The 14,307-nt window shown below is 37.0% G+C and overlaps 1 protein-coding gene across 3 annotated transcripts; it reads right to left on the minus strand.

The window, feature by feature from the left end:
- Nucleotides 1-225: 225 nt before the first annotated feature.
- Nucleotides 226-4,682, minus strand: LOC103931290 (E3 ubiquitin-protein ligase At1g63170). 3 transcript variants are annotated; one of them, XM_009340729.3, is made up of 5 exons: nucleotides 4,468-4,682; nucleotides 2,774-3,610; nucleotides 1,589-1,753; nucleotides 1,202-1,490; nucleotides 226-731 (listed from the first exon to the last, which is right to left on the minus strand). In XM_009340729.3, the coding sequence occupies exons 2-5, from the start codon at nucleotides 3,439-3,441 to the stop codon at nucleotides 543-545; spliced, it is 1,311 nt and encodes a 436-aa protein (XP_009339004.2). In that variant the 5' UTR covers nucleotides 3,442-3,610; nucleotides 4,468-4,682; the 3' UTR covers nucleotides 226-542. The 3 variants fall into 3 exon arrangements, with proteins under 3 accessions (XP_009339004.2, XP_048439782.1, XP_009339005.2); XM_048583825.1 differs by having other exon boundaries at nucleotides 1,589-1,714; nucleotides 4,523-4,681; XM_009340730.3 differs by having other exon boundaries at nucleotides 4,523-4,681.
- Between the last annotated feature and the right edge of the window lie 9,625 nt (nucleotides 4,683-14,307).

Consider the following 14,307-nt stretch of genomic DNA (forward strand, 5'->3'; position numbering starts at 1 on the left):
GACCGTTTTCTTGTGTTACATATGAATCTCATCATATGATTTTCTTACACATCCAGGTGATGTTCCAAATTTCTATACCCAAGGGACGTTTATTTGAACTCAAATATAAAACCGAAAACTACCTATATTCAGCTGTCGGGACATCTTGACATGTTCATATCCCGACAGCCGAATATAGGTACCTGCACGCAATGGAATTTTGGTAGTTTAAGGACGCTTCTGAGGTGGCATGCCTACTCGAAGGTAGAATACGTTTTAATTTTTTTCTCTGTAGCAAGCGATGCCAACCACAAAAAGAAGAGGGCAAAGTACGAAACTCACGGTATATTTTGAATAGTATACATGAAATTTACAGAGATACTGAACTGCAAGTCCACGCAATAGAACCCGAGACAAGAGTCTCAGCTACCAAAGGCATCTATCTCTGTAAAATGATACGGAAATTTCCGCACTTGGATGAACCACCCGAATTGGGTTTTAACCGTTTGAGAATTTTGAATTCTGGAGTCCCTGGCCATCACTGATCTCATCTTTTGCTTACCCTACTGTTGGCTGGAGTCCCTCGCCAATGGCGAGCCACCGCTGCTCTCTCCGACCTCGCTTTTGCATAGGGGACACGATGCATTGATTTTCAACCATTTGTCAACACACTCCACGTGAAAGACATGTAAACATGGTAGCTCCCGTAGCTCATCGTCATCTGCATACTTCGCCAAGCAAATACAACAAACCTGCACCGTATGGAAGGAGAAAAGAAATCAATCAAATGACAATTGCAGAGAAGGAAACGGTCTCGTTGTTACTTGCACTTTCCAAAAATTTAGGAATGTATAAAGCCTCGTTTCCTATAACAAACGAAAAGCTATATATAACCAATACGCGACCATATAACTCTACTTCAAGCAAACCAAGAAAGTGATTATAGCCAATTAACCATTATCATTGATTGTAATATTTTGGTTTACAGTAAATATTATAATAAGATTATATAAAATTCTATTTGTTCGAATATCTGATACCTCCACCTAACGTAATAACTAATCACACGAGTTAGGTGATAAGTAAGAAGTATAATGTCTTTTTATTTACTGTTAGGTAGAATTTCCTGAACTTGATCGTTAAAGTTGACATGAGAATCAAATTTGATTAAGCATGGTTTAATTTCAAGACCATGAACTCGGCACGGATAGAACTTACTCACCGCATCATCTCCAGATATCTCACGCTCCTTTTCTGTCCCTGCAGCCAAGAGCCCACCTTCACTACCTGGGCTGCCCTCCTGATCATCATTGGTCACATTTTCCTTTAACTTGAATTTGTATGTCGGGAGGGCATTAATTGATTCCACGGTGGCTCCTCTAGTCTGAGAAGGATCCTCTCGAAATCCAAGGACAGAAATGATGCAAGGCAGGCAGCAGCAAATTGTTGCACATAGTATGAATGGCATGGCATATCCAATACAGCTAAAGGTAAGGAACACTATACATAACCTATAAGAAACACCGGATACGTTAAATGACTCGATAACCAATAAGAAACCAAGGAAATGTTAGATGACTCGAACATAGTATATAGCAACAAGATGTACCTGTACAGTTTAGGAGCATCAGAAGGGACAGAGTGACCTCCAAAAATCCACACATTGCCTACAACAAACCAGACTGCAAAGAAGCAATCTAAGGCCATCTTGAAATGATCCACTAACCCATTAATTCTGCAAAATTGAATGAGCTTCCTCACTTCATGACACCATCTATAAATTGCATAAAACACATAGAAAGATATAAAGGGAAGATAAGATAGATACAAGAAAGTAGTATTTAAACTGTTTGATGTAAAGTGGCCTTAAAATCTTAGCGCTGTCATCGTGTTTCAATTTATTGTCTAATTCATATGTACATATGCTAAAGTAAAAATTGATCATTATAAACCTTTTGATTTCACTCTCCAAAGTAACTAATTTTCTAATACGGCCTATCAAAAGTTTGATTTATGTCAGCATGGATGACAACCGGTAAGTTGTAGAAACCCAAGTAGGAAAACCATTAGAGAAGAATTACAACAATTGCAGCACACAAGAAACCCAAAACTGAAATTTAATATGTAATATTTTATGCAAGCCACTTCTTGGTGATGTAGCATGCACTACGACACATTTTTCCCTATCAAAATTATTGAGTTGTGAATAAATGAGAGGTAGTTCATCCTTCAAGTACCATATATCACTTGGTTAATCAATAAACCATATATATACCATTTCAGTCCATCTTCAATGACTGGAAGGCATAAGGTTCCTAGCAAGGTATAATACTTGCTTGCATTATTGCTCAAGGAGGCTCAATACTTAAGATTACTATTTGACAGAAGAGGCCCTGTATGTTGTCTTTCACCTTCTTGGTCTGTTAAGAACACGAATGGAAGAGGTTCTTCAAATGTTAATCATTTATTTCTTCATTATCCAATTAGACAGTGGCCAATATTTTTAAGGAAAAGAGAGTTGGGTGATTCTGGCGTTTTGTGTATCTTTATTAGCTGCCCGTGCATTTCAACTTTTAGAGAAGACTTGCCTTGTTTGGGACATATTGTTGAAAAGTTATGAAACGTGTGTGTAATTATCAGAACAAACACAACTTAATGAACTAAACTAAATTCATTCTCCTAAAAGCATGCTCACTAGGAAACCTGACAGGTGAGGTGACAATATAAGTAAGTAAAATGCAAGACATCACCCACCAATTAAACATAAAATGAGAAGATCAAAGAAATGGAAAACCTTGCACTTAAGGGTCCTCCAATTTGAGGGTTAGTTGTAACTGTTTCGGAGGTGCGACCGTGCTCTTCATCAGAAGCTTGTGTAATTGAAATAGCTGTATAAGACGTTGGTTCAGGAGGACTGCTTTCAGAAGACCCTTGATGCGATTGAATGGATTCTTGCTCAGAACCCCTGTTGCGGTTACGGAACCTCCAGTAAAGAACAGGAAGTGTTGCAACACAACCTGATGCATAACCCACAACCCATGCAAACAAAGGGGCTTGTGGATTTTCATTTGTTGACAGTGACAAAACAACAATAGATGCTATAATCTGACTCACAGTGACAACAAGCTCAACAGAAATCCATAACCCTGAATTTAAAGGGCTTCTTCGGCGACGACTATACCCATCACCTCTCCTCATAAATGAGGAATTCCTAGAATTCAATCTGTTTGAGGAAGCAGCTTGATAAGTGGGGGCATGTGTACTTGCTGATGATCTGTCTTCATGCTGGGGCATGTCCACTCTAGGAGGTTGGTCATCACTAGATGTACTTGATGAAGCATCATCATTCCTTGTTACATCAATTACGTGCACACGATTGTTATGACTTTCCATCTGCTCTAGTAGCAAAGGAAATTGGTCACCTTGGGTGTCACTATTTGGTTCTGCAGAGGGAACATCCATCTAACTCCACCAACCAAATTGGAAGGTGAGAATGCATAGATTTTGCTCAAATTTTTAGATTTTTCACTTTATAAAAAAAGTCGTCCTCTTTCTTACTCGCAATACATAGCACAGTCTGGAACTGATAGATTCAAAGAATTTATTTCTATCTCATATCCAAGGCTGTAAGCTGCAACAAAATCAGAACTATGATTAGTTCTCTTAATCATTTCTATAAAACATAAATCGAACAATGCTAACTAAATGCAGCAGAACAGGATTGCAATATCACATAATTGGTAAAATGAGCAATGCCAGCCTACCAAAATGATCAACATCACACAACCAATCAGATGGCGGGTTACATGGTTCACATGACTAGTTGACGTTCATACATTACTAAATTACTCCCAAATTTTCAGGGATATCACCACGACAAACAAACAAGAACGAGACATTAAAAACAAAACCAAGATTTAACAACAAGGTACAGCCGGACAAGCGGGAAATGAAGAAACCTCTTATACCGCATCCGATTAAAACTACAGAATTGTTCTCAAACACAATAAAAGCCTCAAATTTTCTTCCTAAGTGGGTGAGCATTCACAATTATAAGTTCATCCGATATGCATTACATTTTCAACTAATTCTTCGGTCTCAAACCAGTAGTACAACACAAGTCAATGCACAAAACAGCATCAAAACACAGTTACCCACTTAGTGAAAACTCAAAATAAATCAAATCCCAGAAAATCAGAGCCTTATTTCAATCTGAAAAGCAAAACCCATGTCTGAAAAACTTCATCTATTCACTAAATTCACTAAATTACACTAAATAAAATTAAAATCTTCCAAAAATTCACGGTCCCAAATCGATCGAACCAAAGCAATTGTACTAAGCTATTAACTCGAATTAAAACTTAAAAACCCACTAATGATCAAACAAAATTAATAAAAAAATAATCAAATTTCACAGAAGTCAAAACCCTACAACCCAAAAATGATGATATAAAAAGGAAGAAATTGCAGGGGTTCAATCAAATATACATGATATAAAAGATACAATGAGTAGTACAGTCAGAAGAGAAGCTTCAGAGCTCACTTTTTCTTCCCCTTTCTTTTAATTTTCTCGCGGATTTTCAGTTTTCTCGAGAGAGAGAAAATATAACGTCAGCTTTTTTTCTCCATTGCTCACGCAAACTCATCAGATACAGAGAGACAGAGTAAACGTTGAGGTCAGAGATGAGCTGGGGGCAGTGACTGCGAGCGGTTTTGCGCCGTTGGATAGCAAGGGTGATATCATCATGTGGTTGGTTTTGATGGACGGTTGATATTTACTTGATTTGGTTGGAGGTATCGCACCAACACGGGCTTGTCGCGACTCGGCGACTCTCGAGTCAAAAGCCCAAGCTTCAGTCCAGCCTGCTCGAACCAGCTCAAGACCCGACTCAACTCGCTTACTTGATGTGTTTAGATTATTGAACTCTAATAATAGTTGTTCGTGTTCTCGAATTGTGTACCATGTAGTAACAATAGTCATTTTCGTTAATTTTGTCAATTTTTTTGATGAATTGAAGGGTAAAGTAAGACTTTAATTAAAAAAATAAGGGTAAATTACACTTTCATACCTCAGGTTTGGGGTCTATTTCAATTCCTTACAACATCCTTAAAACATTTCATTTTCATACCTTAAGTACTATTTTATTTCAAAATAATACCTCCGTTACATTTTCATTCATTGATCTGTTAAATGCTGATGTGGCTGCTAAATGTCTGCCATGTGGCAAATAAAATATTTTTTTAATTTTTTTTGAAAAACCTGAATTTTCTCAAAAAAATGAAACCAATGCCTCCCCCCCCCCCCGGCCCAAAGAGACCCTAACCCAGAACCCAAAAACCTGCAAGAAGCCCCAGTTCGTCCCACCCGAGCCACCCCTTTGTCCCATCCCCCATCACCTCTCCCAAAAATCCCCCATCACCCACAAAAATTCCACCCAAGATTAGGTGGATTTGCCACAAAACCAGTCCAAAAATCATCTCAAACTCAAAGTATTTTCAAAACCCACCCATACTGAAAATCATGAAATCCTGACTCGAGGGGGGAGGGGAAGGGGGGAAGGTCGCGCGGTGCCATGAGGGGGAGGTTGTGTGGCTCTTCGGGGGAGGGAGGTGGGTCGCGAGGGGGGGGGGCCGGGACGAATTAGGCTTGGGGTTTTTTTTTTTCCTTCTTCTTCCTCCCTCTTCTTCTTCTTCTTCTTCTTGCTGCTGCAGCAGGTTTTTTGGGTTTTGGGTTAGGGATAGGGATGTGGTTTGCTTGGGGGGGGGGGGGGGCGGGGGGAGGGATAGTGGGTTTCATTTTTTTTTTCCAATTTTTTTTCTTTTTTTGAGAAAATTTAGGTTTTTTAAAAAAAAAAAATTAAAAAATTATTTTATTTGCGAGGTGACAGACAATTGGCAGCCACATGGCATATATGTGGCAGCTACGTCAACATTTAACAGATCAATAGATGAAAAATGTAACAGATGTATTATTTTGAAATAAAATAGTACTTAATGTATGAAAGTGAAATCTTTTGAAGATATTGTAATAAACTTGAGGTATGAAAGTGTAATTTACCCAAAAATAAAAGGAATTGGCTGGTGATGCATCGCATTGTATTTATTTTTTTATTTTTCTTTAGTTTTTAACTTTATTATCTAAACTATCTATTGTTTGTCAACTAAAACTCTAAATAATTAGCATTCTAACTCCCTCACCAAAACTGAATAAAAAGAAAAATATGGGCAATATTAGTAGTTACATGCAACATAAGTTTTGCAATTTTGTACACCAACCTCACATCTATGTAAACATATGTACCCTATTTAAAAAGTAAAAATTAAATAAATAAATACAAAAATCCCAAAGAAACTGCCCCATCATTGTTCCAATTTTCATTACTGCTTTTAGTTTAAATTTTAAAAACTAATCACATTCCTTAATAAAAAGGAGTAATTAGAATCCTTTACATTTTTCCAACTTGTTGGGAATATACATATGTTCCTTTACAAAATATGATGCTTTAATCAATTGCCAACTTAACATTTTTCTATTTATTTAATAGAGATGTATCGAGATGTCTTCACTTTCTAATAAAATTTCACTGAAATGTCTTCACAATTTCGGTACATATCTACTGAAGAATTGTCTCATAGTTTAGAGTTCAACCAACAGTATAACAGCTTTCAAATTGGTGCAAATTAAAAAATAAAAATAAAAATATGAAATCATACATCATGTGGATCCTCCAACAAATCGAATCACTGTTTGATTCTTTAAATATAAGCACATGTCATCAAAGTGTGAGTATTTATATTTTGAGTAGTTAGTGCTCAAACTTTTTCTCCAATAGATGGGAGTGTAGGAATGAGAGCTTAAAACAGAAAAAAAAATTAATGAAAATATTTTGAAAATTTTGAGTTTTAACGATAAGGAAAAAATAAAGAGTAAATGAATAGTACCAGGATTGACATTTTAGTGTAAAAATATGGTTTTTCGTTATTTCATTTCCAGACATTTTTCTTTTGGTGGTGCTATCTGCACACTCCTTTTTATTTTTCACACACTCTTAGTTTTTTTTCTTTTTTTTCCTGTCTTTTGATCCGATTTAGTTCATTTGATTCGACTGTTGAAAATTAAGAGGAGTGTGTGGAGGATAAAAAGAGGTGTGTAAAATTACTCTCTTCTAATTGGTAATTCACAATCATACATGTTATCAGAGCATTATTGTCTCAATATTGGACAGTCGAAAGCTTTCCAACTATGACATTTGAGTGAAGAAAGTCGAGGTTCTACCATAAAACTAATTAATAATATGGCAAGGTCCATTCTCTCATCAATATGGATTTATTCTCAACACGCCCTCTCACGTATGATGAATTTTCAAGCCTTAACACGTGGACAATACAACTTGGCTGACGTGGAGCATGTATGGTCATTAGGCTACACACATGGGACAACCTGCTCTAATACTATGAAGAAGTTGAGGTTCTACCATAAAACCAATTTGATTCATTTTCAACATGCCCCCCTCAGATGTGGTAAATTTCAAGCCGAACATGTGAACAACATAACTTAGGTGATGCGGAACACGTGTGGTAGTTGGGTTTCACACGTGAGACAACCTGTTCTGATTCCATGAAAGAAGTTGAGGTTCCACCATAAAACAAATTGACAATATGGATAGTGGCCCAACTACTTATAAGTATATTCAAGGTTTATCCTCTAATCAACGTGTGATTCATTCTCAACATGAAGTTTTGATGAGAGTGTAGGAGGGACAACATACTACTGTCTCTGACTGCAGTTGCTAGAGACGGAATAGATCAGTCCAGTCTCCAGTACTCATAACGATGGAGTAGAGTTTGATCACCTGCTTCGTTTTGAGGGCAAAATGACCATGTGGAGGTCCAGAACATAATATGCATTTTTTTTTTCTTTTTTTTTTTTTTGTTTTTGTAAATTTTGATTTTTAAATAACAACCTGGTGGCTTGAACGCTTGAATCATTTAAGGCCTGGAAAAATAATATCAGCAGTATGTAAACAAATGGACAGTCTTCACGATTTCAACCACAATTCAAATATCTTTCATCCTCCAACAACGAAGAATTCAGATGTGATCCAAATGCGTCGTATCTCAATGTTTTGTGTACTGTGAGGAGGGAACATCAGAGCTCATTACTTAATAAGGGCTCCATAGGTCAAGTCGACCTCCATTTTCTCGACTTCAGTCCTGTTGCATCCAAAAGTATTTTAAGATTTTGGTTTTGGTTAAAGATCAAATCAAACTTCATTAACAATGATTAAGAGTTTATAACCATTGAGCTAAAATAAGTTATGAAGAGAAAATATATCTCTGGCTAGATTTACGTCTGACTTAAATTATTTTGGACCCACTAAACTGTCATATTTAAGACCTTATTTTGTTTTTTACTTATAATCTAACGGCTATGATCAAATAAGATCAAATCTAAGGGTAAAAAAAAGATTTAACGGTCTAAAATTAAATCTAACTTCTAAATAATTATAAAAAATAATTTAATTCAAATTTAACTTAAAACTTTATAAATACCTATGTATTTTTATGATTTTTAATTACTTTATCGGATTTTAAATATTTTTATGTTAAAATGTTCATAAAAATAAATTAGGATAATCTACATAAATTTTATTTTAAAAAAAGTTACCAAAACAAAAAAATTAGGCTAAAATCATTATTTAATAATCTCGAGCTAAAATTTTAAGTCATAAAGGTTGGAGGAGAAAAACAATTTCTGAGTTATGGCTTAAAATTTTTTGGTTTAAATTTTAAGCTTTATCCCCAAGGGTTGGAGATGGTCTAAGCAGGCGAAACTTAGGCCTCAGAGAACCTTAACTAGAAAAACTGCATTCGAATTCTCGTGTTAGAGCAAGAGGCCACACATGCCTGAAGAAACATGCAAATTCATAATTACAAACTCATAAAATATAAAAAATAATTCCTTGGTGATGGAGGACCCGCATCCAACCAACAAGGAAGATGGCACTTGCGAGGACTAAACCTTGCATGCCAAAGAACTATATGTTGAAATATCCCGCATCAGTCGTATCTTTGAGACAAGAATAGTTTAAATATCCAAACTCTACTCCAACTAATACTGATGCCTTTTATGATAAAACCTCACACCTGACAGACTGTGCAATTGATAACTACCAAGTTGGGGACAATATTGACTGTTGAAAGTGCGCTATTGACCCGTCTCTCTGATAATTCTACATGATATTAGAGCTAGAGAGTGGGCCCGTATTGCCACGTTATGGGTGGGTCACTTGGCCAAGCATGTAGGGTGAGTCCCCTTGGCTCCACGTGGTTGTCGATGTGTGAATCTCCCACGTGTGACCCACTAATTGTGTCTTACGTGAGGGGGCATGCTGAAATATCATACATCGACTGTATCTATGAGAAAAGAAGAGTTTAAATATCTAACCCTACTCCAACTAATATCGAGGCCTTCCCCACATCTGACGGATTATGCAGGTAGTAATTATTAAGTTGCGGATAAGATCAATGTGGTTGGAAGTGGGCCTTTGTCCCATCTCTCTGATAATTCTACACTTTCGAAAAGGCTAGTAAGCCAGCTAGCCCATCTCATGATCTTGAATTGATCTTTACTTGGGATTGATATTAGTTTCTATAATTTATTTTTGTCTAATACTAATTGATATGGTCTCATTAGTAAATAGTAATTTATTTTTTATCATTTTTAGACTGCTGCTCTAGGTCCGTATCAAGTCATGGCTGTCACCATCGTGAATATCATTGCTATAACCAATAAGAAAAAGACTTGATATCCAAGAACATGTTCATATATACTGCAATGAAAGAGAAATAGGAGTTTTTAGCTAGGTACGTAGTTGACCAACTACATGAAGGATTGTTTTGTTCCTGTAAAACTTATAACTAAAGTACCAAAAAGTAAAACTATATAGCAACCAAAATAGAAGTTAAGAAAAAACTAAACAAATGTCGAAGTACAATAAACCCTACCTAAAACCAAAAGTAAGAAACACAAAGCACACCATGAGATGATGAGCACTGCGTTACCGATCTCCTGGAAGGCAAATCTTCAGTGTTTTGTTCTGTTATCAACCCCAAACTAATGTGACCCAGTTATGTCCCGGAGACAAGTCCATCACGTGTGCCTTTTTGTGAGGATATTGCTTTGTATAACACAGGGGAAACATATGCTCGGTTGGAATCAAACACTTCACTTTTTAAATTAAGGGCTATGAACAGGTCAACTATATATAATATATACCAAGACAAGTGGACAAATAATTTGTACACACAATTTTGTATTATACACGATCACCTCACTTGTTTAGTTACATGATCATTACTTCTTGTCAGAAGTAGAAATATGTTACGTCTTGGGCTGGTCTCCTGATCAGTTATTAACATATACTAGTTACGTGCAGAGTGCATATATATATATGGGGCTTTTGGATCTAGGTCCAAAAACTTAGGTAGTTTTTTGGACCAAGTCCAGTTATCCAATTACATATTTTGATATCAATTTTGCCCCTTCAGATAAAAATATTGAAATTCTTTAATTTTTTTTTTTTTATCATTTATTCAGTTTTTAAATTTTGAATATTTAAATACTCAAACTAAAATATTATCTAGTAACTACCTACCATTTATGAAGAAAACAAAACCTATATAATTTAGTAACCAGCTACCTATTGTATAGGAAGAAAATGCTTTATACCTACAAAGCATATATGATCTACCTGCAAAACAAAAATAAACTACCTATTGTATTGGAAGAAAAATGCTAGGAACCTACATGTCGGAACATAAAAATATAAATATGATATAATATACGTCTATTAAACGAACGAATTTGGAGGGAAGAACACAAAAATATCATCCATGAAAAGAAGAGACAAAAAAGAGGAGGATTGATAAAGGGAAAATTGTTTGGAAGAAGGAAAAGAGGATGAAACGGATTGGGGGGGTTAGGATTATATGGCTTTAACTAATCCTCAATTAAGATAGTTAAACCAAATTATCTCATTATTAGAAATTTTATGTATTTTTAACAAGTCGTAAGCCTAAGGGGTAAATAGGGTACAAATTCACAAATAAACAGACATGAATCTCAATTATTGGACCTATTTCAATGAAGTGGACTAATTCCTACTAAGGCTCACAAAATTGGATCTTTCATTATTTCCTATAGATATATATATATATATATATATATATATTATACTACTACATAAGGTTTATATTATAACATAATATATATTAACTCCTGATGTAGAATGTAGTTTTAACTACACCAGCAGTTGAAATATTAGCTATGAGGCCTTGTAGGCTAAATGACCCTCCTGTAATTGTCAAGGGCTACCTTTCATTTTCTTTATTGGCTGTCATCAACTTAGCATTAGAGGCAGGGGCATCTGAAACTGCTGATCTAAAGCCGACCAGACGATAACCTTGTATAGACAACACTGATTCGAACCACGGGAACAATGGTGTCGATAAGGACCTACTAGAACTCGTGTCCTACTGCCTCTGCCTGGTCCTCAGAGATTAGGATTATATTTATAGTTTCTCAATTCACAAAAAAATAAATATGATGAATTGTTTGCATACTGCAATTCCCGCGCACTGATAAGGGTACTAAAATTTAGCAAGTTCCGAAATCTAGTAAATTATTTTATATAAAAAACTTGATCATATCGTGGAGCAAAAATAATTTGAAAAATCCTGAAGCTGACATGTGAAATTTTACCAGAGAATGATGGTGTAAACACTAACAAAGTGGTAAATGTCAAGGTAATATGGGTGACGTCATTCCTACATATGCAGTGATGTCAAGAAACAACATGGCTTGGTGGATGATTTATCAACGTCCTCCACTTTGCTAGTGATTGTTGTAGATAAATCATCCCTGCAAACATATCGTCCAGTTCACAACACAGCCTCATGAAGCTCTTGCCCATGGTGTGGAGAAAAGTCGAAGGTACAAATTTGTCAAGATTGAAGACGGCAAATTTTTGCTACCCCAAATTGGTGTTTTCATTGAGAATTCAATTTAATTCTCAAAGAAGGCTTTTGCAATTTCTTTTAGAAATTTGCCCCATGTTGATTTTCTTGTGCATTCATAGTCTCTGATTTTTTTAAAGCTTTGTGATTAGTCCCTGGAGAAAAGGTACAATGGTTGGAAATTCTGAAACCACGACGAATGACAAGCTACGTGCTTAGGTTTTCACCCATCGACAAAAGCCATGGCTGCCATAGCATCTACAGCTTACATTGCAATCCAACCTTGCATGCCCATTAATGACACATGGAGCACCAACCTTCCGAGCCACGAGGCTTCACCATTACAGTAGCAGCAAGTGCTGCAACATCAGCCTAAGCTCACATCTATGCATTCTAAACCCCAGTCGTGTAGCCTAAAGCGAACAAGCGCTAGCTCCAGCAAAGGTAGGAGCAATGGTAAGAGGCTTGTGTGCTAGCCATGCAACCTCCGGCCCAACCCCCAATGGCCTGAGCCCAGGCACAGACGGCCCATTTGGGCGACCCAACGCGCTACAGTAGCCCAAGGTATGCTGCGTTTAACGCAGGTCCAATTACATAAGCTCATTCGCACAGGTATGAGCTTGTATCTCTTGTGGGCCGACCCATTATAGTGGCTTAATGTCTCTTCCTTTGCGACCTGGTCCTGGCCAATCCACTTGCACCGCAGCTCCTAGTGGTGCCAGCCTTGCACTTCAGCACTGTATAGTTGATTTACTCACATTTCGATAAATGTGGCAACTCAGCTTGATGGTGCTTCGAGGGCAAATGAGCACCATAATGACGTACTAAGCCAACCTATAGGAGAGTTCCTCAAACCACCAGGGATCAAGAGTGAATCTTGTTTTCATAACTCAGACGGTTCCATACTAGAGCAACCCACGACCAACATCCCATCATTACGGGCCAGTGGCCCAAATCCTCCTACTGCGTACGACCTGGCTCAAGCCAACCCCAGCTCGGAAGCTTATAACTATGTCGACCTTACCTCTATGGCTCTTCACCATGCTAATCCTGCACCACGGGTCCCTACTGTATCGTTTTCTGCCCGCAGCTCTTGGCCGCATCAATCAGGCTAATGACCCTCTAAACTTTAAAGTGTCCAACAATGAAGTAGTCTTTAGTAGCATGCCTTCAGCTAGCGAAAGACTTAGCAGTAAAGAAGCTTGCAATCCATTCAGATTCTTAACTGATCACTAACTAGGCCTTAAGGGAGTCCAAGGATGGTGCAATGCTTGGATAAAAGCGCTTGATCCTTTGGTCATTCATATAATAGGTGATTGACCTGGTGGGACCAATGTTGTCTGTTATTGAGGGAAGATGCATTATGATCGTAGTGATCGACTACTTCACTAAATGGGACGAAACTAAACCCATAGCGACAACTACCCAGATGCATAGAACATCATTTACCAATTCGGAAGCCCACATCCCATCATCACCACCAGAACCCCTTTCAGGCCTATCCAACTGCTCACGATGAACTTAGCACCTCAACACTCCAACAAGCCAAAACTCATGACCTAGACACGCCTGCTAGGATCGCCTGCTAGGATCGCCTACTTTTATCAAAGTCACCTGAATAGTTCGCAACTCTATGGATAAACGTTTTGCAAGACGCTTTAAGCAAGCAAAGTTTCAAGAACATTGAAGCCAATTGATAAACTGGCACAAAGGCCACCAAAACACAAGCTAAACAACTTTTGGCTAGCCTACTCAACTTGGGATTTCTACACCTCTTACGCTTTCTTTTACACAACACAGTAGGCATTGGGACAATTGTGGAACAAAAAATAATCCCAAAAATCCTAGAGATTATACTTGGACTTTTACCAAAGGATGAATGGTGTAAACACTAATAAAGTAGTGATTGTCAAAGTATATATGGGTTGCCTCATTCCTACATATGCAATGATGTCAAAGAACACCGTGGCTTGATGGATGATGATTTACCTAAAATAATCACTGGCTTGATTCCTATTATTTCGTATAAAGAGAGAAACCATTGTTGTTGTTCCGAGAATATAGACACACTTGCTGAACCTTGTAAATATTGTGTCTAATTTATTTTATATTCCACTGCAAACATGTCAGCGAAGGTTCAACTAGTTCAACTCTACTTTTTATAAAGGTATTACATGAATTAAAAAATATTCATTGAAGTTTCAACTCTGCTTTTTATAAAAGCTATCTACAGGCTGCTTTTAAAAGCTGTTGTCTGTAGGCCATTACTTTAAAAATAAGCACAATATCTTATTTTAATCAAAAACTTTT

Source organism: the organism of the source record quoted next, unplaced genomic scaffold (assembly GCF_019419815.1).
Source record: "Pyrus x bretschneideri cultivar Hongxiangsu unplaced genomic scaffold, Pyrus_bretschneideri_v1 Contig20, whole genome shotgun sequence".
NCBI classification, from domain to species: Eukaryota; Viridiplantae; Streptophyta; class Magnoliopsida; order Rosales; family Rosaceae; genus Pyrus; species Pyrus x bretschneideri.